General features: G+C 35.0%; 1 protein-coding gene across 1 annotated transcript in view; it reads right to left on the bottom strand.

Moving 5' to 3' along the window:
* The window catches only part of LOC128223754 (receptor-type tyrosine-protein phosphatase eta-like), a 72,312-nt gene that overhangs the window by 21,068 nt on the left and 27,246 nt on the right, over positions 1-23,998 (bottom strand). The window contains exons 13-26 of the mRNA XM_052933113.1: positions 23,643-23,843; positions 21,957-22,052; positions 20,537-20,733; positions 19,499-19,691; positions 16,026-16,184; positions 15,571-15,705; positions 14,807-14,973; positions 14,472-14,573; positions 13,685-13,760; positions 12,583-12,762; positions 11,406-11,510; positions 8,120-8,237; positions 6,966-7,039; positions 4,491-4,629 (exon numbers count right to left, since the gene is read on the bottom strand). Of these exons, the coding sequence (XP_052789073.1) occupies positions 4,491-4,629; positions 6,966-7,039; positions 8,120-8,237; positions 11,406-11,510; positions 12,583-12,762; positions 13,685-13,760; positions 14,472-14,573; positions 14,807-14,973; positions 15,571-15,705; positions 16,026-16,184; positions 19,499-19,691; positions 20,537-20,733; positions 21,957-22,052; positions 23,643-23,843 (1,942 nt within the window). The remainder of the gene's footprint in view (positions 1-4,490; positions 4,630-6,965; positions 7,040-8,119; positions 8,238-11,405; positions 11,511-12,582; positions 12,763-13,684; positions 13,761-14,471; positions 14,574-14,806; positions 14,974-15,570; positions 15,706-16,025; positions 16,185-19,498; positions 19,692-20,536; positions 20,734-21,956; positions 22,053-23,642; positions 23,844-23,998) is intronic.

Raw genomic sequence — 23,998 nt, 5'->3', positions numbered from 1 at the left:
AAACTTATTTTTTTTTATTTAGTTAAAGAAGTATTGAATATCATTGTAAAGGTAACACTTACACATTGACTGAGCTAGTTGTTTAAGGTATTCAAGTTTATGGTCAGTTTCGGATCAAGGCAATTGAAAGAAATCAAATATGAAAAAAATTGTGATAAAACAACTTAATTTGTTTCCAAGATAATCAGGCATACCTCTTAAAAAAGTATGGGAAAATTATGGCGTTTTTGTAAATAATTAACAGCGAAGTTTTACCATTAAGTACTATGTTAATACACCATAACTATACATCAAAATGTTCATTTATACATGTATGTCTTCTATGACCCAAGGTAAGCCAAAATTGTATCAGTCCCCTGTGTTAATTACCAACTATCTATTTTAAATAACAGTAACCTTGACCTTGAACCCATCCCCCTCAAAAGCAATCCCAAGCTAGCTCTTTACATAAGCTACCTCAACACCAACTTCCATTACTATCTATCAATTCTTACTTAAGTTATTATAGAATCGTAGAATTTAGGAGTTTGAATTATACCACTGATTGTGTTCATTATTCCGACTTATTTATTTTTTTTAGTTAAAGAAGTATTGAATATCATTGTAAAGGTAAAACTAACACAATTACTGAGCTAGTTTTTTAAGGTATTCAAGATCTTGTTTAGTTTCGGATCAAGGCAATAGAAAAAAAATCAAATATGAAAATTAAAACTATTTTGTATCCAAGACAATCAGACATACCTCTTGAAAAAGTATGGGAAAATTATGGCGTTTATGTAAATAATTAACAGCAAAGTGTTACCATTAAGCATTGTTTTAATACACCATAACTATACATCTAAATATTAACTTATACTTGTATGTCCTCTATGACCCAAGGTAAGCCAAAATTGTATCAGTCCCCTGTGTTAATTGCCACATGTTATGATATGAATTGATATGAAGAGCATGATTATAGCGATTGTTTAAAGCAAATAAATATACATGTTAAGTTTGTTAACATCGTCAAACTTTGAAATAAAAAGGCAAATCTTGTTTTGTGACATCAAATTTGAATTTCAAACATAAGATTAAGTGAATATCATATTTAATTGAATATTGATCAATACAATACTTTCTGTTTCAGGTAAGAACCAGTGAACCAGTTTTGTGTCCTCCAGGCAAAATTGATGGTAATTTGTCAAAGGCAATTGTGTTGGAGAATTGTGTTATAAAGGGATACCATGCCTACCATATCAGGCCACCAATTACAGGTCCTCCAACCTATCATAGGGCTGACCGGGAACACACTTTCATTGTACTATACAAAGTGGCATGTCATGTATGGTTGCCAGACCTTGAGACGTTTAATTAAAGTATTCATGACATGGTGACAGACCAACGCTAAATTATCATATATTGTAGGCCTTCCAATTGGTCATGCACCTAGACCATTAGCAAGGTTTTACGTAAGTGCCCTAGATGAGGAGGGTAGCATTTATGCCATTACAACTGATATTTCCCCCAGCTGACGGTAAAGGAGGAGGTGCTGTTATCTGACGCTCATATTTCATCACATGTCCATTATGTACGTTTGAATTGTCTGTCTCCCTGTTAAACTCATCATTGCAAGAAACGTCTGCTATGAAGGTGTCATTTGTTCAGTGAAAAGGTGAAATATCATGTTGTTTGATTCTTAATGAAACAGTAAAAATTGGATACGTTTTATATAATAAGTATGTAATGTTATGAATGTGATTTCTTGGTAATTCCAATTATCTATAATTGTGATCTCAATCGATGCATGTAAACTTAACTGCAATATTTGTTTGTTATTTTAATTAATGCTAGAATGTATGTTAAGAATAAAACCTAGTCAAATAATAGTTCTATTAAATATGAATAGAGCATGTCCAAAATGGATAGGATTATTGATAAACTGGAACAATGTGTGCCTCAACTGTTAAATACATCATATACTTCAAATTAAAAGACTTGTAACCCTTTGAGAAAGTTTCCTTACTGCTCTGAGAACACCCCTTTTTTATCCGGAACTGACCTAGGTGATAAGGAATTAATTTCATAAGGTATTTGAAGCGTGTAAATATCCATAACAGCCTCAGAATTTTGTTACTTATTAAACTAGTTAAAAAATAAGTTCAACTTATGAATTTGTGTTTCATTTAACATAAAAAAAGATTATTGATAGCCATGGTTTTGAATAAATAAAAGGACAATAAAAAAATAATCATTTTTCTGATTTTGGAAAAATTGGAACCATAGACAAATTATTTAATAAAATATCCTTAATTTGCAACAATTGACATGTGAAGTTAAAAGCAGTAAAACATGAAATTTACTTTAAGCCTAACTCCACGTTAATTAGATTGTTTTCAGTGTTATTTGCTTATATAATCACTTTGCTTTTATAATGTCATATATAGCTATAAGCCTGAATCCATTTTACGAAAATCAAAAAGGACCTTCGTATAGAATGGATAAATGCACAAATTAGGTTACATTGCTGACAAAATACAAGATGAAAAAGCTACAATTTCTTTACATATTAACATGAGTTTGTTTTATTTAAAAATGATAAAATCTACTAGTCAGTTTAAAATGAATTAAAAAACAATCTGAATATATCAATATTCTTCAGTAACCAAACAGTAAATTGATGTAAGCTATTCTCCAGGTTATTTTTTTTATTAATTTTGAAGGGCTGAATAATCAAATAACCAATCTTATAAATCAAGAGCAACACAACTTGTCATTTTTCTCAGTCCATTATTTAATGGTTAAAGGTTGTTAGTATGTTTGTTCATACCAATTCGTTTCATGCGACTGCAAAACCGTTTCCATATTAACCCACGATATCAGACATGCGCCCTGTTTCACTGAGTATACCCTATATCAAACATGCATCCAGTATCACTTAGTTTACCCGATATCGGACAAGCGCCCTGTATCATTGAGTATACCCGATATCGGACATGCGCCCTGTATCACTAAGTATACCCGATATCGGACAAGCGCCCCGTATCACTGAGTATGCCCGATATCAAACATGCACCCTGTATCACTGAGTAAACCCGATATCGGACAAGCATCCTGTATCATTGAGTATACCCGATATCGGACATGCGCCCTGTATCACTGAGTATACCCGATATCGGACAAGCATCCTGTATCACTGAGTATACTCGATATTGGCAAGCACCCTGTATCACTGAGTATACCCGATATCGGACAAGCACACTGTATCATTGAGTATACCCGATATCAGACATGCGCCCTGTATCATTGAGTATACCCGATATCGGACATGCATCCTGTATCATTGAGTATACCTGATATCGGACAATCATCCTGTATCATTGAGTATACCCGATATCGGACATGCATCCTGTATCATTGAGTATACCCGATATAGGACATGCATCCTGTATCATTGAGTATACCCGATATCGGACAAGCGCCCCGTATCACTGAGTATGCCCGATATCAAACATGGCCCTGTATCACTGAGTATACCCGATATCGGACAAGCATCCTGTATCATTGAGTATACCCGATATCGGACATGCGCCCTGTAACACTGAGTATACCCGATATCGGACATGCACCCTGTAGTACTGAGTATACCCGATATCGGACATGCATCCTGTATAACTAAGTATACCCGAGATCCGATATTCGCCCTGTATCACTAAGTATATCCACTATTTGACATGCACCCTGTATCACTGAGTATACCCGATATCGGACATGCACCTTGTATCACTGAATATTTGTCATTGACAAAATCAGGTAAACTTACTATTATCACATTACGTTTGAATGGACAAGTTTAAACCTTTAACGATTTAAGTAGTCAGCATTTTCTGTGTAAACTACCTTCTATATGGGTCAGCCAATGTTTATACTTATCGATTCACATGCTTTAAATCAAAACTGGCCGATTTATTAAAATAAATGTAATAGAAAACTTGAAAAATACTGCCTTCTGATTGGTCATAATAAAATGTTGACCATTAAATTGCATTATTTGACAAATAAACTTCAATGTGCATTAAGGTAAAAGCTAAAAATGCACCAGTTTGGAAAATATGTCTTTTAACAGTTTTAAGCTTAGAGCCAAAATTTAACCTTTTGCATAACACCCATGCAAAAAGGCAGCAAAGATGACAATACCATGGCTATGATGAAACCTTGACAGTTTTCTTTGAAAACAACCAAGGGTAACAAGACTGCCGCTATATGAATGCCAACGCTTTTCTGTTGTTATTTTGTCAGTTAAACAAGGTGCATAACTTCAATTTTATAAAATCCAGATTTATAGACCTTGCTGTAAATCAGCTCAATGTCTTAGTCAAACATGTGTATCAAGTTTATTTTGAATACCTCAAAGAATATTTAGCCTGGATTGTATTTTCGCTATGATGAAGAATATAACATCAACAACGACAAGGCAATCACAACAAATTGAAATTTCTTCGAAAACAGATTACCTGAAAAACACCAGCGGTAACATTAGTGGAGCCTTGTTCCTACTTCTTCGACGGAGGAAGATTACTACAATGACAACTACTACCAAAGCTGCAACAACCCCAGCCACTATTCCCATTATCATGCCGATAGGCGGTGGAACTAAAACAGACAAGGGAACTCATCCATAATCATATTACAGTCAACTTCAAGAAACGTCTCAGTGATTTCATTTCAGTGTAACGTATTACAGTAAACCCCAAAACAGAGCATACATAGAGATTGCTTTTATAAAAAGGCGCTTGTCTCCCCCTGTATGTGGTAGTAGGTCAGAAATAATCGATGATGTACATGAAATTTGTATTTTTGGACAGGAGAGGAACAAACAAAGTGGTCATATACTGGTCATGACCAACCTGCATACCATGTATAAAGTTCATAGGTCCAAGAATAAAGTTCCTGGGGCTAAAAGTTATTGAGCAGAAAGTGTGACTTATAATTTGGTGACCAACAAATTGTTTTTCACCTGAAGGTCTCTGTGACCCTGACCTACTGACCTCAAAATCAAAAGGGGTCATCTACTTATCAAAATCAACTAGCAAACCTAGTATGAAGTCCAAGGGCCCAAGTTATTAAGCGGTGTTTAACCTCAAGGTCACCTTGACATTTTACTAACCAGCCTAAAACTCAGGGGTTTTCTACAAGCCGTGACCCACCGGCATACAAAGTATAAAGTTCCTGGAAGCAAGCATTCTTTGTTTATTGAACTTTGACCTACTGATCACAAAATCAATAGAGGTTATTTACAAGTCATGACCATTTGGCATAAGAAGTATGAAGTTCCTGGGGGCAAGCAAAATATAGTTATTGAGCGGACTGTTTGGTTCACCTCAAGGTCACCGGGACCTTGACCTTAAAACTTCTGATTCAAAAATCTAAAGGGGTCATCAACTAGTCATGACCAACTGGCATACAAAGTTTGGAGTTCCATGGTGCAAGTGTTGTTTAGTTATTCAACGGGAAACCATTTTAGCCACCTTCAGCTTGATCGTTTGACCTTCTAAAACTCCCAAAATCAAATGGGGTCATCAACTAGTCATGACCAACTGGCTTACTTAGTATCAAGTTCCTAGATGCAAGCATTCTTAAGTTATTTAGCGCAAACTTTTTTATCTCAATGTCAAAGCTACCTTGATCTTTGCCCTACTGATCTCAAAACCAATAGGGGCCATCTACTAGTCATACCAAGTATGAAGTTCCTGGGAGCAAGTGTTTCAAGTTATTTTGAAAAACAATTCCTCTCAAATTCACTGCTACCTTGACCTTTGACCTACTGATCCCAAAATCAATAGGGGTAATCTTCTAGTCATGACCAAATGGCATATACAGTATGAAGTTCCTGAAAGCAAGCCATAATTAGTTATTGATTGGAATCCGTTTTTTTTCACCCCAAGGTCACAGGGACCTTGACTTAAAACGTCTGATCCCAAAATCAAAAGGGGTCATGAACTACATGGCCTACTGGGGTACTAAGTATGTAGTTCCTTAGTGTAAGCGTTCTTTACTTATTCAATCGGAAACTGTTTTTGGCCTCAAGGTCACCTTGACCTTGACCTTTTGACCTACTGATACCAAAATCAACAGGAGTTATCAACTAGTCATGACCAACTGGCATATCAAGTATGGAGATCCTGGGCCCAGGTGTTCTAAAGTTATTGAGTGGAAACCTTTTTTCTTCTCAAGGTTATCACTACCTTGACCTCTTAACTACTGATCTTAAAATCAATATGGGTCATCTACTAGTCATGACCAACTGGCATACCAAGTATGAAGTTCCTGTCCACAAGCGTTCTTAAGTTATTGAGGGGGAACTATTTTTCAGCTTTAGGTCACGGCCAACATATCTTTTTTCACTGATGGTCACTTCAACCTTAAAATTCGACCTACTGATTTTAAAATCAACAGGGGTCATGTACTGGTCATGTACCTTGATACTTCCTTTGTCAAGTTATTGAGCACATAGAAGTTCGCACGGACTGACGGACAGGGCAAAAACAATGTCTTCCCCATTCATTTAGTTTTCATTTCATTTTATTAGTTAAAGATTCAATCATTCATCGTTATTCAATGATTGGATATCTAAAGAAATAAAATATTTTGTAAATTACGTGACTCTAAAAACATTTACACACACGGAAGTATAAAACCACATGATTTACCTAGATTTGAATTATAGATTTAAACGAAACATTTCCATCAACGTACATATACATGTACGTTATAACTTCTTGTATTTCACATTAAATTTATATGAGCTTAAGGTAGTCTCCTGGTATAGGTGTTCGCCTCAAACCAAACTTTAGTAAGGTCTTGCAATGGCCCGGAAATCAAGTTCCTACCCAGGAAACAAACTTGAGTATTATTCTATAAGCTTTCCCTTATCATAATTAACCTAACGATTAGTATAAAACATTAATGTATCTATTAATACCACTAACCTGCCTCTGTGATGTAAGGCCCATATTTTTTGCTGACCGTACATCCTGTGCTGGTACAGACCACCGCAACAAATCTGCAAGAAAATAAATGCCAACATGAGTATACAGATCTCTTCTGTATATTTCCTACCATTATAACAAAAGGCATATCTTGCTTATCATTGAAGCCAGAGTTATGGACCTTGCTGTATTTATGCAGGTTGTCTCTGCAGGCTTTTAAGCGACCAATCACAAAAAGTAGGGATAAAAGTAGTAGGATTTAAAAAAAAAAGAATGGTTAAAAAGGGATATTAAGACAAAATTATAGGAATAGTAGGGCTCTTTACGTACCTTTTTTGATGCAAATAAATGACTACTAAACCTTTTTATCAATAGTGATGGACATGTAGTTGTCTTTGCTTAGAAACCAATGGTTCAAGAGGGATTCAGCCACAGGATGAGGAGATGAACCTAGAATTGGTGTCTCTGACTTGTCAACATGCACCACTTATTCTCATCATAGAACCCCCTCTTGCAGCACTGGAGACCTTCTGCTTTAAACTAATCCTACAAAAATGCTATAAATGTCTTCTTATTTAAAAAACATTCAAACAATTTCAAACAATGCATTTCGTTAAAATTTTCTCTTATTTTTCAAACTATTTTTACAAAAAAAGTAGGGATAGTAGGTCCTTTTTAAGAAAAAGTAGGGAAAAGTAGGAGCCTAACAAAAAGTAGGGAAAAGTAGGAAAAGAAGGGCCCGCTTGAAAGCCTGTCTCTGGCATAACACGTTTAATCCAAGGCTTATATAGCAGACCATCATTACCTGGATAGCAAAAAGCTGATTTATATGTAATGATTGCAAGATGACCACAGATTCAACAACTAGAAATCAATCTAATTTATTCCTTTGCATTTTTCTATTTGAATACAATTAAGTTATGGCAAAAGTTTTTGCACAACTTGATGACGGCGATAGTTCTAATTAAAGCTATCACAACACAGACATACCACCAAGGCATAAACTGCAAACCATGATCTGGATAGTGCAAAAATAATGCTGATGTATATACTTATTGTTTGAAGGTAATCACTGGTTGAATAATGATTATACAATTTATGGCCTTACATAGTAATCATTTCTCAACCATCAAAAATGACATGCATCAACCTACAAATATTTTGTCTCTGGCTCGAGCGGTCCGTTACAGTATTTGCCTTCCGTGACGCCATCGCAATTCTCTATGCCCACAGTGTACGGAACTTCTGTGTATTTGCTTCGACGCCTTCTCTCTGGAAATGTATCAATTTTTTAATAAAAAAAACAATGCTTTTAAAATGGAAACATATCTTGATACACGAGATAACGATTTCTGTTGTTTTCATAATAAATGCCAAATGACAGATTCTTATTTAAATGTGTAACCAGGCATTTAATATATAATTGCACTTATTTTCAACCTGTCACACTATTGAGCTAACCGTGATAGCAATGCAGTTTATAATTGAATGAAACAAATATTACAAAGAGAATATCAAAGCGAAATTTAACACAATATTTGAAACAAACATTATAAAATCGAACATGCAAGGGGATTGGGCCACGAGTTTTACCAACATTAGTTACGGCCCTCTCAGAACAATGCATTAGTCAGAGTCCCCCTACAGAATGAGGGGTTGTAGGTTCGATCAACGCTGAACTCACTTGTTACAAAAATAGGAGACATCTAATTATAGAGGTGTCCGCCTGACTTATCTGTGAATTCATTGATTTAACAATATCAGAGACTCTAAACATGAACACAAATACTGGCCCAAACAGCATGGAAATTACTTCAATGGCCTCACAAATCAAACAATAGCTGTGGTTTCTTGTTTCCCTTGAAACAGACTAGAGTGCAATTTTATAAGTTAGTAAAATTATCATCATTTATCATAATTAGAATTAAGATCAGAATAAATCGAAAGCGCTGAACTGCCTCTGTGATGCCTCTCTAATTTTTTTGATTTGTTGAATAATTGCTCATAAGTATTGTGAAGTTGTTTAATGCATAATAAATAAATGACCTTATTTGAGTATCATTCATCACCTTTTCGTTAAAGAATATTGGTAACAAAAGCTGTCTAAGGACAACATGCTTAACTATACGCAGTCTGTGCGAAAGTCATGATCAATATAACTTAATAGTATACCCGTGCTCCAGTCAGTGTTTGAAAAGGGTAGGGTGTTAGGCCATTAAAGGGCACTTTTGATGTGCATTGAATGACCCTTATTGGGGAATAATTGCAAGGGCCAATGCTCTATACTTATTGTGTATGTGTAGTTACTACTTTCAATACAACAGTAATCATAAGTTTGCTATACCTTAGCTGTTATCTTTGCTTTAATAAATGTCAAAATTAGGTATATTGCTTATACTTTCATTTCTGAAATTTTGCTCTGTCAAACAAAAGTGCACTGAAGGGTGTGGTAAAAGGCAGCAGAAGGCTGGAAAAGGACAGCGGGGGGGGGGGGGGGGGGGGCAAACCCTGCTATTAAGTCCTAGCTGGAGCACTGGACTATACCTTGTTGTCTTATTTCCTGCTCTTAGGTGGTTAATAAAATCCCAGGGTCAAAACTTTAAAATTAAATATGTTCAGACTTTTATGAACATATTATTTATTTAATGCATGTTCAGTGAAACAGGAATTATGCATTTATTATTCTTTATGTAACCCTATGCATCCTTGTCAGAATCCTACATGCAACAGCGAATGTTGAGTTGCACCGACATCTCTCATTTCTACTTTCAGTTTCACTTTCATGTTTTCATTTTGTCCGAAAGTAAACAAAAACATTCAACGGTCCTATTGTCAATATTGCAACACTGTTTTTATTTTTTCATAACAATAAAACTATTATATTATAGAACTTTACTGTACACTGACAACGTTTTACGCAGTTCTCCTTTCACTTTCATTAAACTTGACAGAAGGTAAGCCTGCACCTGTTTCCCACGCTTTTTAGACCACGGGCTACGAAAAATGTTTATTTATATCTGTTACACATTAAAAACTAATACAAATATATATTTTTTAAATTGATATAGACATGCTTTAAAAAAAAATATACACATGTATTAAGCATTGTTGTTTGTTAAACCATCGTACTAAGCGAAAAAGCCGAAGGTATCCGTTAATTTGCATAATGGGCGGAGTTATCACGTCATTGAGTTTGAGTGCTGCTAATTGACGTGGAAGCCGTTTAGATTCCAGATCGAAAGTTGTCACTTCGGGTGTTAATTGCTATTGACTTTAATTGATTAAAAATGCATTGAGAACATGCCTTGCGGCTCCTTTCAAATGATAAATATTACAAATTTATGTTGCGTCATTTTCGAGTCATTTATGATTAATGTGGGTCAAAACCCGGGGAGCTCGGGTCTTTAAACGCCCTGATTAAGTTGGTTTGATCAAGTTAACATAGGTTAGTTAATAAAATTAACAAGATACACGTTTGATACATATATATTAATTCATTTTGCCCGAAAATTTATTGCCGGACACGCGGGCCTACAATATAGCTGCGACTGTCGCCATTTATTACCGACGGGAGCCGAGGTCCGACGAACTTTCGTACAGACTGTATACGCCACTTTGCCTTAGAAATGAATGCAATAATGATGTCAAAAACACTCCAGAAAAAGATACTGGTAGTAAACAAGTAAAGGAATACCGGTAGCAAACAAGTCAATCAAGGGCCATAATTGTGTATTTAGGTTGAGAGTTATGTACCTTAATCTCGTGATGTACGTGAACAATTATATCAAATACCTGTATGAAGTCCATTGAATGAACAATATTTGAGATCGGAGTTTCAATGGACTTCAAACTTAACACGGTTGCTCACAGCCATCACACAACTATTTTACAAAGCTCCATACTATCCTAAATTCAAATTATGGCCCTTGACCGCTTTTATATTGTTTTTGACAGGTACATTAATCATCATCAATGCAATCATTTTTAAGACAAAGTGGCGTATAGTTGAACGCGTTGACCTATTAAAGCTTTTGTTAATAGTGTACTGCGTTGAGTCAAACTGTCAGTATTTTCATGATGCTAGGGCCTGCTTTCTATCAATGAAACAGACATGAAACACGAGTTTACAACAAGCCTACTTACTGTTCTGTGGTGATCCTATGCAGAGGGTACCGGTAGCCATTCAGTGAAGTTTTTCCCAGTCATCCAGTTTATATTACTCTACCTACACTACCAACCACGTGTTTTACAACGTGTATACACGTGAATACAATATCAAGAATGCATAACATTCCATTTGTGTTGTGTGTTAACCAGTCAGCTTTGATGATCCCGTACACGCCGTTTTGTGCACCATTTTGCCAGCTATCCAGTATAGATAACTGTATCTATATCATTGAGAGTCTACAATTTTTAATATATACATAACATTCCTCTTACTGTTCTTTGTTAACCAGTCAGCTGTGGTGATCCTATACAGGCTATTTTGTGCAGCCTTTTGCCAGTTGGCCAGAGCATCCACCTTCTTTTGAGTGTCTGCGTAGCCTGGAATTGTCCGCATACCAGTAAATACAATGCTCATTCAGAATTTGACAATTTGATACTGACCAACATTGTTTAACAAAATGATATATTGACTCCTAGTCTATGCGTATTAATATAAGTAGGGAAGTTGTGACCATGTAGCTAGCTACTAATTTATATATCTCATTTATAAAGGCTTTAATATTTTTGTATCTGTACCTAAATCATACGCCTTATTTTGGTTTGATCATTGAAGTCAAAGAGTAATAAACATAATAGGGCATTAAAATTGAATTAATTTTCTTTTGGCATCAATCCTTTTTGTGGCCCTTTAACAGACAAGTATAATCCTATCAGGGTTTACAAAAGTTCATCTAGGCCCCAATTTCTCGAAACGTTATAAGTCCCTAATAACAGGATTAAGCTAAGCTCACAATTTTTGTTTTTTCAATATTTTCTGTAATATTTTCTTCCTTAAGTTTTTTATTCTTTATATCGGAATTATCTTATGATAATCACAATAAATCATTTTTAAATTATCAAAATTCGATTTAAGTATGTATTATGACTAATTGAAATAAGCTACTTAATCCAGTTAAGCTTAAAGGCCTAGTTTAAGGAATGTTTGGCATGATAATCCTCTGCTGTGCATCTCCTGGTGTCACAGTAGGGGCCAATTTCCTGTGTATTCGTTTATTGGCTCAGGGCTTTTTAGGGTCCATTTTTATTATAAAATATCCAAAACTGCACAGCAGGATACTCGGATTGAAGATCTGATAAGACAATTAGGCAAAAAGATTAAGATCAATTAACAGAGGTTGTGTACAAATACACGTTGTTGTTTGTTTGTTTGTTTTTTTTTTTTTTTTTTTTTTTGGGGGGGGGGGGAGTCACTCATAGAAGGCTTAAACTAAGCCTTTAAGAAGTTTGGAGAACTTAAGGCCTGTTTTTCATTTTTCAATCAAGGGGTATTACTTATTTAAGTCAGAGTAATGGTTCTTACTAAAGATCCTGTCTAACTTCGTTATGTGAAGTGGAGGTATTAAAATGTTAAACAACAACAACAACAAGAGTAACAAAACATAATTGATACCAAGAAAGTTTTCCGGACATGCACTGCTTTTACACCCCAGCAATGCTGTCCTCTGTACTCTTCCATTGGTTTCCTCAGTGAAAAACTCTCTTACGAGATTCAGGCTTATGAAGGTTTGGTCTTTCGAGCCTTCTTTCACAACCTGTAAGGTTTTGTCAGCTTTTTCAATACTGACAGGGACTGAAAAAAGAATGTAGAAATAATTCCAAGCAAAGATAAGAAAAATGATACACTAAAAATATACTCAGCAAAATTAAAAAAGAGTTATTGGTTAAAACAGGTTTTTCTCCACCATGTTTAAGAACTTTCACATAAACCACTTAGTAAACTTTTGAAATATATTTTTAATCAATTTTAATGCAGCATCATTCCACTTATATACGTTAAAAGTCAGTTGCTGGTTGTAAATTTTCAAGACCCTTGTATAATTTTGTTGAGCATATAAGCAAGAGTGTACGCGAAGGTCTGAGATTTATCCTTCGGGTTGCTCATTATACATGTTTGTAATCGATATTTAACTTCTTATGATCATAACAATTTTTATAGCAGAATATAATATAAACTGACTACATTAAAAACTTGGTAGTTCATTTTAACTGCAATTCTTATTTTTTACTCTGAGGCCTTGTGGACACTTTTGTCATTTGCCCCATCATACAGTCAAAAGGTCGGCCCCTTACAATAGTCACTGATTTCTTGATGATTAGGTTTATGCTTCAATGGTGGCCACTCGTTTGCTCCGTATATGCAAAAAGTATATTTTCAATATGAGTATTTTGAAATGTAAACATTTTTGGACTACGATGACGACACCAAGAATATCAAGGTACTCTGACTATTAAAATACTCTGACTTAATATTTTCGCAAAAACAGATTACCTAGTTTACAAAAATAAAGTCAAAGACATAAAACGCTTAAATAATATGGTACATAAAATTCGTTCTGTGTCCGTATTCACTAAGCTTAATCACGTAACATTGATACAAGTTCGTTTTGTATTAATTACCGAAATGTATGTAAATGATTTAAAAATAATAAAATTAAAATCATGGAAGCAAAACATGAAATCAGACACAATGTTATCACAAGTAAGCCACTCACATCCAGCTGGGGCTATTTCTTTAATCGCTGTTTTCTCCCCCATATTATCTGTACTCTCAGTGTTCACGGCATACACCTGTATGAGTAATAATATATCAATTTTTAAACTAGAGGTCATAAGTGATAACTAAACCTGCATTCTGCCTTGACTCCGTATGTTATTGATTGACTCAGACAAATATTGAAATAAGAATCATTATAAAATAAATAACGATTATACAGAGGAAATAAATTCTTATTGGCCACTTAAAGGTCATTGTTTTTTTTTCTTTTAAAGCCAAATAGTCAAAATGATGTCCAAGGCACATAAATCAAAAAAAGAGTTGGCCTGTTTTAATGAAACGGATATGACAATGCGCCATGAAAAATATACCAGGCATTACATAGAGGTGCAATGATTCGCTCCGATGCACCAAAAATCGGTTTTAAATTCGCCGATTTGATACGGAAACCCCAAAGTTCGATTCGATCCGCATATTAAACACGCATGCCAAAAATGACCCGTTGTATCCGCGTTCTACACATTTCACGATTACACATGAATCGTTACAGCTCTAGTACTACAACCATTGTGGTGGTAGTATGTTACTTAAAGAATCAGAATGATATGTCTTCATCTTCCGGAAAAGTACAATCCACGAACTCCGATGTAGCCAAAAGTGTAAAACAATCCGCATTTAAGCACACAACTCTGAGACAAAATGGTTGTAGGTCCCATACATTAAGCATCATTACCAATATGGTGGTGATGCGTAGACTGCCATGTTATTATGTCACTCGTTCTTACCTCAAACTTGTACGTTGATTCAGGTATCACATCAAACTCTTGACTGTAAAAGACATCGCTAGTAACCGACGTGAAGGACATTGTCTTGAACTCTTCACCACCCTTAAACAAGAAAGCCTCATATTTTTCTTATAGAATTATCAATTAACATCAGGACAGAATTATATTCTGTATGTTTCATTTATTTACAAGAGTTTAAAAATCGCTAATTGAGATTCTGTTCATTATTATGTTAGAATTCTTCAATCATCAACTATTGCAATATAACAAAACAAGTCAAGTGTTTAAAGTTAAGGTTATATTATAACATTATTGTCAAAGTGATCTTAACCTACCACTGAGCTTGCTGTAGTGTTTCCAACATTGTGTCTTAACACATATTCCTTTATCACACTGTTGCGCTGCAACAGCAATGGAGCTTTCCATTGGATCGTCATTTTGTGGAAATTGTCAGTGCGCAGCTGAACCTTAACTGCTTCAAACTCAGTTACTGCTCCAGGAGCTGAAATCATGTTGTTTTATGATCTATAATGATGTTTCTGTCCTTAAAACAGTTCCCAGAAGCCAACACTCATCTCTGGTTGTTGGTTATACAGTCATTGAAACCAAAGTTGTTGGCCTTGCATCTGTTTATCTAATTATCAGTTGATCACTTTTGAGTACTTACAAAGAATAAAGAGTTTGCATTACAATGACGTCGACACTGCTAGAACAACACCAATGCTAAGGCAATACCTTATTTGAAAATTGTTGAACAACTGACAAGGTACAAAGATTTCTGCAATGGCTGAACCCAGAGTGTCATCTATGCGTGTTTTTGCTTACTCTAGTGGCAAAACAGTTTACAATTTTTGTTTCGTGGTTTCTTTTTGAAAGTACCAATTATACATACTCGGGTATGAACTGTTCATTGGAGAACAGGGTGCATGTCAACTTGTGCTAAAGAGAAACTTACATATTAAAAATATGCTGATTTGTTAACTACGAACAACTTTCTAGTTGAACTAGAAAGATTTGGGATAACTAGCAACAATTTTACAAAAACTGGTGTGCAAAAAGGCTTTAAATATGTAAAACAGGACATAAATAGTTCACTTACCTGAAGGCAGTGTCCTGTATTTCGTTGTGGTATCTGATGTTTTAGCACCACCTACATTAGTTCTTGCTGTGACACTCACATCATAATTCCAATATTCTTCTAGCCCATCAGCAAACAGATTGGTGTTACCATAACCTGTTTAAAGTATAGATAATTGGATAAAAATCTAGAGCTAGATAAAGCATATGATAGACCACAAACATGACTGAACAGAAAGTTATACATTGGTAAGTTAATTTGTAAGAATTTATGTACAAACCTAGACTTACTATGGAGTTTTGGCACGCTCCTGTTTCTTTAATTAAAGGTATATTGTAAAGCAATTTACGATTATTAATGGTGGTTACAAACAAAAAATATCAATCACATACAGATTTCTTTAACAAAATATGTCTAACAAAAGATATTTGACGAAATAATATCCTATTACGTAGTGGATAATCTTGCTTGTTTACCAGTAACATAATATGATTTGGAGTCTGCTCCCGTGTCGGCAGTTAGGATCACCGTGTACGTGACTTGGCCCGGCCTTGGTCCTATCAGACTCCACGACACATTGAACGAATTCTTTCTGATATCATACACTGACCGAACAACTGGTGCGGCTTGGGGCTCTATAAGTACATGCAAATAAATATAAATATTATTTTTTTAATTAGTCTTTAACTAGTATGTCTTTAAACATTTTAAGGAACTAGACACCATGATACAACTGAAAAAAAAAACCCGTAACAAACTTACATTAAATTGGTTTCGTAGTGTATAACTCATAAAATCTTAATTACTGATAATATCATGTCGCTTACGACGCATGTGTCCTTTGTAGTTTTTGTGTATTTTTATATTTCAAAATTTACTGGGTTTGTCTACCACGTAAATCCAAGTCAATTTTAAAATAGTCTCAGTATATTTATCTGCACTTATCACATGACTTTCACGGGTTAAATATACTCACCACTATAAACTTTGAAACCATTGTGCGCTATTTTTAAACAGATAAAGTCAGCTGAGACAACGACAAAATATTCGTTTAATCATGTATTATCGGCCTCATACTAGCTCGTATTGGCAATTTAATAATTTAATGAGGAAACACTGTATTTGCCGATTTTGGGACTATCCGGTGTCTAGTCCACTTAAGATTAACATTTGGAAAGAGTGGTGTTCATTTAATTAAAAGCCTATTATTTAGCGAGATAGTAGACATAAAGTAACAGTTTTACATATAACAGACAGCATTTCAAAAAATATAAAACAGCATTTTCAAATGTACATAAAGATACATATCGTAGGAAAATGCTTAACTTACTTCTTCATACATATAAATGTTCAATCAGTTGTTAATAACAAACATAGAACCAGAACAGTGTTCATAGGACACAGATGCCTCTACAATCATTGATTTGCAACATGAATGACCTTTTTTAAATCAGGTTTTGCAATATTCATTGTACTGAGACTAAAAGTATCTTCCATGGCCGAGAGTGTAAGACAGGTTCATCCCAACCCAAGCACGAGGATTTGGATGAACCTATCTTACACGAGCGGCTATGGTAGATGTTTTTTCTCCCACCTCAGTTAAACAAAATTAAGTTAAAATGTATTTTTACTGGAACTCTTTTGTGCTTAGTTAAAATATGCGTATAGATATGCGATAATTCATGGTTGTCATGAATATGCGCGCATTGATTCCGATAATTTTAATAGTCAAATCGGTCTTAAAATAGTCCTGAGGAGAGTTAAGCATTATTTCTTGAAACGTGCGTGAAAACTTTTTTATGGTAACATTTGAAGCGAGAAATAATTAATAAGCATTCTAAATATTGCCACAAGACAAGGTTTCTATGATGCTACAGACTACAGTCTTCAACAAGGGATGTAATTACAATGAGATGACCATTAAAAATGAGTTCCATACGGGAACTTGTTTTATCTCGACCGTGGGCAAGATAAGAATTTCTATCATTGTTGACTTTTTGGATCTACTTATCTTAGGTGGGAGAAAATGTGATTTCACTATGTTTTCAATGAACAGAAAATGGCCAAAATGAGTGCATGCAGCGAAAACCCAATTTTAATGATCATTGGCATATATTTCTGTGACACTATGTTTTAGGAGATGAACAAACTAGATTTCATTTCCTTTACTTTTAAAAGACAAACAATCAAATATGTCATAAGACTCCTTAAAAGGTTTACAGCACAAGATCCTTCATTCACAATTATCACTGCCCAAGATGCCTAGCCATCAGTTAAACTTAAAAAAAAAAACAAAAAAAAGAACGGCCTAAATTTCTAGTTAATAATGTAATTATGTAAGTCAAACATAATGCCTTCTTAATACTGCTTTTTCAGAAACATACAGTTAAAAAAGGTGTTTTACAATTAAATGCAGTGATTATCAATCATTTTTATGGTTGCATATTTTGTTCTGAAAGTGAAGACAAACATTTCAAACTTTAACAGTGACTTTTCCCTTTAAACAAAGTTTTCCTAAGAGTGTTGACTATAACCTTTGACCTCACAAACAATAAGTTTCCTGTACTGTCTAAAGGGAATCTACCATTGGAGTTTCATGGACTAAACTGTGCTTTAGTTAGTGTGTGGACAAGACCTGAATCAGATCTTAAGACCGACCGAACTGCATTTGCCTATATTACCTATATTTTCCTTTTTTGATCTAAACAGGGCATAAAAAGAACGCAGGGCAAAATACATCCTTCGTTATCATAATATGCACAATCAAGATGTCTGATTAACTTTGAAGATTGGGATATTGGCACATATGACGTATACTCAATACATAGAAAAAGTAATTCTGGTCAAAACTGTCACAGCACAATATACATTCTTCATAAAATACCAACCACGCGTATTTTGCAAAATACATGTTGCCTTCGCAGAAAAAATTGCATTTTCGCGGTGAATAACAGTAATATTTTACGTTGTAGCCAGCGTGGTGGTACACATATCACTGCGTGCTATGTACGACTTCTTAGAACATGCACGTGAGTACAAAAAGAAGATTGTAAATTGTTAAGGGTCAGCAGAATGGCTTTCAATGGCTTTCATGGGTAAACAATCTCACCCCCATACTTGATAATTAGGTTGCAGGAATATTATATCATTTATATATATATCATATAATATATCATTTTCGGAAAAAAGTTAATTGATACTTAAATATTCTGCCATGACTAAAGGAAGATTTTGCCCCAGAAGCTCCGTTTGTTTTTCATGTGTCTTTGTTTAAAGAGCAGAGGTTAGTTATTGTTTATTGACTTTAAGTGTCAAAACTAATAAACCAAAAATGAATTTACAATTGAAAGTGACGGGGGTCAAACACGCATTCCATGTTCACAGCGCATAGTTGCAGGCCTTCTTGCCTCCTTTTCATGTGGAAAATCCCCTCAATGTCACTAGCTGTTTTTAATCACCAATAACAAGTATCATATTATAATTATATGCTACATTGTAATCAATATGTTATCTTTTCACATTCACACAAGTTAAACCAAGCATTCAAATTGTTTTCAAGATTAGTGCGAATATGTTGATGAAAGCGTCTGCAGACTTTCACAGTTGCAAAGCATAATTTTCAGGGCTCAAACTACGTCCTTGAGTATGACCTGTACGATTTTTTTTATTACGGGTTGAGTTCTTACAAGCCTAATACAACTGACTATAATTATATTTAAAGGAAGGGAACAAAGAAACAGCCTTCAGAAATTGATAACAGCTACCTAAATGACCATTAATAAACACTTCGCGACACTGCGTTAAGCGTTGACTCAACATGGGGGGCGCAAGGTAAATTATAGAAATAAACGTGGTGTGCGATATGGTTGGAGTATCATCATATCATCTGCATGATGCTTGATCATTTGAGGGAATTTGGGAGGGGTGGGGGCATTATACATTTTTTTACCTTCCTCTGGAGTCTTTATATCAATTGATGCTGCATTGCCTCTACCCTGATTATTCACCACAGATACAGAAACTATGTAGTTTGTGTCAGGAAGGAGGCTTTGAATCGTGTATAATTTATTTGCACGGATTTCATCATGAGAATGGTCAATCTGCACTTGCAAATCTTGGCCACAACGTGGCATTGTTATTTTCTGAAAATAAATAAATAAATAAAAAAAAACTGTCTTTAAAATACTTATCACCAAGAGAACTCATGTAGCAATTAAGCGTCAACCATTGTCTGTTGTTTTCCAGTTTAACAGAGACATAACCCAAAAATTATTATAGCATGAGATATGGGCTTTGCTGTGCATGTACTTAATGTCTCTGGCAACATGTGTACTATTTTAGCTTCATATGGATGACGCCAAGACTATGACAATACCTTATGTATTTTCTTTGGACATAAAATTAGCTAACGAGAGGACTTGAAACGCGGATCAACATTCATCAATTTAACATTTACCCAAGACAAACAAGATGCATACGGTTATTTTGTGACCAGAGTAATGCGAATGGCTATATGTAATTATGCATATCATTAATATGAATCAACCATATGTTATTCTAAATTAAGATAACTGATTTGCAAAAGTAATGTATATATGGTCACATGAGCAATATTTCTGAAAAAACTTTTTAAGTTATACCCAGTACTCGTACCAAAAGTATTCTTCTCACTTTCACTACAGCTACAAAGAAGTGTCTGTAGTTATCCCTCATATCCTCTCACAACATTAAAATCAATCTTAACATAGCCTTTAGTTATTCCAATGCAGAATAAAGCTTTAACAAAATTTAAAAAAAACACCACTAAACTGTGTGACTGTGTGAGTCTTTTGAGCAAAATATCAAAATATGCCACAATGTTTAAAGAGAGGAAAGTCTCTAAAATGATGACACCATATAGTGATGGCTGATGCCATATTGTGCCAGTTGGGCTTACATAAGGCAATGACAATGCAATGTCTAGTTCCCTAGTAACAAAACAACTTACTTTGATGTCCCCAGTAGTACAATTACTGCATCTCATAACGATTTCCTTTTCACACATATTGGCATCATTGTCTTGAAGTTGAACTATGTAACCAAGGTTTTCTGAGCTGTAAATATTAACTGGTTCAGACCAGGTGACAGAAAGTGCTCGACTGGTTATGTTGTTTACAAAATTCAAGTTCTGGGGTTTGTCAGCCACTGAAAAGACACATTGTAGCTACTTTTAATGTTAACATTTGAGCCACTGTATTATGTTGGTACATTAAAACTAAGATGGCTCGAGGACGCCAGGGTCTGAGCTAAAACCTCGAGTAATCTAATGTGTCGAACGACCAAAGTCTCAATTAAAGTCAGTTATAAAATATTTTACAATGTATTTTCAAAGTTAAAAATCATCATACCAAATGTTTACTTTGGCACTGATTATGGTATGTGTTGTAGAAATCGCTCATATATTCAAAGACTGTCGTCTACTATATGTGAAAATGCAAAAGAAAAAAAAAAACAACAACACACTTAACAGTGAAAAAATAGCAAAGTTTATTTTAACAAAAAACAACAACACATTTTCTAAACTACTACAATGGTATAGGACAGTGCATATTATGGCATAAGTCAGATGTAAGTTCCTCTATATCAAGGATGGATAATTGTCCCATCTTTTCTGTCTTGTAGAACTGTTGAATCATAATAATGCACCCAATGTAGTTATCCCCCCATGTTTATCACTCATTTTTTAAATTTTTCACAATTAAATTCTCATCATAAAATTTCCACAATTATCTTCTCAAATGTCATTATCAAGTAGTAATAGTCATACGTAAACGGTGATTATCGGTTTTTCACATCTCATCAAATTTCCTTACATCTGTCTTTGCAGTTTTTACAACTCTTGAACATTTTAACACCTGGAAATTGTTTATATTGGAACATTCTTTGGTGAAAAAGTGTACAATTATGACCTCGAGGTAATCATAATTTTTGCACATGATTGTTTATTTGGGATCGGTTATGGTGCTCGAGTCCTCAACTTATTTTGGGTTCAATTCATCGTCAGTCTATTTTATATGCAAATAGAAGGAATAATGGTCGCAACTAAGCCTCGATCTCGACTGATAACCAGTTCTCGCACAACCGCCTGTTTGAACAATCAAAGTTTTACTGTATAACCATGTGTGTTAAACTAAATTAATATGACCCATCATTTAATTCAAATTAGAATAAAATTAAATAATGATTATTTATAAATTTGACTAAAAAACTGTTAAAACGCAACATGAAATTAAATGATTTTCTGCTTATATTTACAAAATTTTGTTCAACGGAGTATCTGGCAGATGTATTTTAAACGAATTAAAACAAATTTGAAAAAAATGTTGCCAACGTAATATCTGTGAGCGAGTCATCTTAAAGTAACTTACTTTTTGCCTTTGTTGTGCAAAATGTTTGCACTGCCCCATACTGTGTAGACGTGTGGCCTTCATTCTGTGTGTGCACCCGGAATACGTAGACTGTGCCTTAAAACAAGAATAACAAGAGATGTTTTTCAAACATCGTGCCCCCCCCCCCCCCTTAGTGCCATGTGGTCAGAAATACTTAGACAATTGAATGAAGTATGCATAGACCAAATGACAGTTGATATGTCATTGGATGCATTTGTGGCAGTTTTAAGATTATGACCATTCAAAGTGTGAGGATAGTAGGTAGATTTTTTAATTATGTTTAGATGATGACTGATATTTGCAGATAAACATGTATCCTCTTGGCTGATAGCAACAGGGAATAGGTAAATATGAAATAAATTTAAATGACCTATATGAGTTGTGATCTTGACCATTGACTCTTTGACCTCAAAATCCATTGGGGCCATCTTCATAAACATAAATGTAAAGTTTGTGGGCCATGGGGCAGGCATTGTCGAGTTAACACACAGACAAACTTTTTGCCCTCAAGGTCTCTTTGACCTTGACCTGTGCCCAGATGACCCCTTAAATTAATAGGGGTCATCTCCTCGTCAGGGCCAACCTCCAAGTCAAGTTTGAGGGCCATTGGTGCAAGCGTTGACGAGTAATGACTAGGACAACATTTTCCTATTCAAGGTCACTGTGACCTTGACGTTTGACCCAATGACCCCAAAACAATAGAGGTCATCTACTGGTCAGGCCAAACCGTCAAGTCTAGTTTGAGGGCCATGGGTGTATAAGTTGTCGAGTTATCACTCGGACAACCTTTTAGCATTCAAGGTCACTGTGACATTGACCTTTGACCCACTGACCCCTATAATATATAGGGGTCATATACTGGTCAGGACAAGCCTACATGACAAATTTGATGACTATAGGTCCAAGCATTGTTGAGTTTTTACTTGGACAAGCTTTGATACCATTTTCCCGTTGAAGGTCACTGTGACCTTAACCTTTGACCTGATGACCCTTCAAATCAATAGGGATCATCTACTGGTCACGCCCAACCTTCATGTTGGATGACCATAGGTCCTGGTATTGTCTATTTATCACTCGGACAAACTTTGGTTGACCGACGAACCGACCGACCGACCGATCGACAGAAATGTGCAAAGCAACATACCCCCTCTTCTTCGAAATATATAAATAAGAACAAAAACACATTCAATCAAACAAGTGGCACAATTCAACAATTATTTAAGCCAAACTTATGGGCCTTACTGGCAATAAGTTACTAAGTTTCATTTGAATAGCCTGATATTTTTAAGGTATTGCCAAGGTTAAAACAATGCACACAGACAAAACAGTCATTAACTTTAATAATGACACTAGGATTAAGATAAAAGCTGAGCTTAAATTTTGGCAACTTTCTTGGTACATGTAGATTCACAGAAAATACCAGAAAGCTCCGGTATCTATAGAGCAAGATGGTCACTCACCGATCAATTAGGTTTATATAAGTTTATTCTAGAAAGCTTGCTTGTGAAAACAGACGATATACTAGTAAGAATCACTATCTTAAATTAGAAGCCTACTTGTATTCCACTTAATCACTCTCACCCCTATGCCAAGAATTTGAACAGGATAATGAAATATCAACACTAGGACAAGGAAAGTATTGATATGGACACAAATGACACTAACCTGGTTCTAAGCCATGCACATCATAAGTTGTCCCAGTAGAAGATGTATTATTTTGGAATTTTTCGCTATTTGATGGATATGACAAAGTGTGGACAACATATTGAACCAAATCCCCATTGGGTTTTTGGGGTGCAGTCCATGAAAGAGTTATATACTCATCATATATACTTAGGCAGGAAACATCAGTTGGTGGATCTGGCACTGAAATATAGTGTTACAGGTATTTACCTCAAATAAAAACATTAAACTTGACTTAAAATAATAATTATTTTCAGAAATGAAAATCAAAAAAAATATCAGTTGGCAAGCACAGGGTAATGAATACTGGACTCAGTTTTCTGTTCTAAGTTTGAAGG

This window comes from Mya arenaria, chromosome 17, assembly GCF_026914265.1.
Source record: "Mya arenaria isolate MELC-2E11 chromosome 17, ASM2691426v1".
Lineage (NCBI taxonomy): Eukaryota > Metazoa > Mollusca > Bivalvia > Myida > Myidae > Mya > Mya arenaria.
The sequence above is the reverse complement of the archived record's forward strand: the minus strand, read 5'-3'. Positions and strand labels throughout refer to the sequence as shown.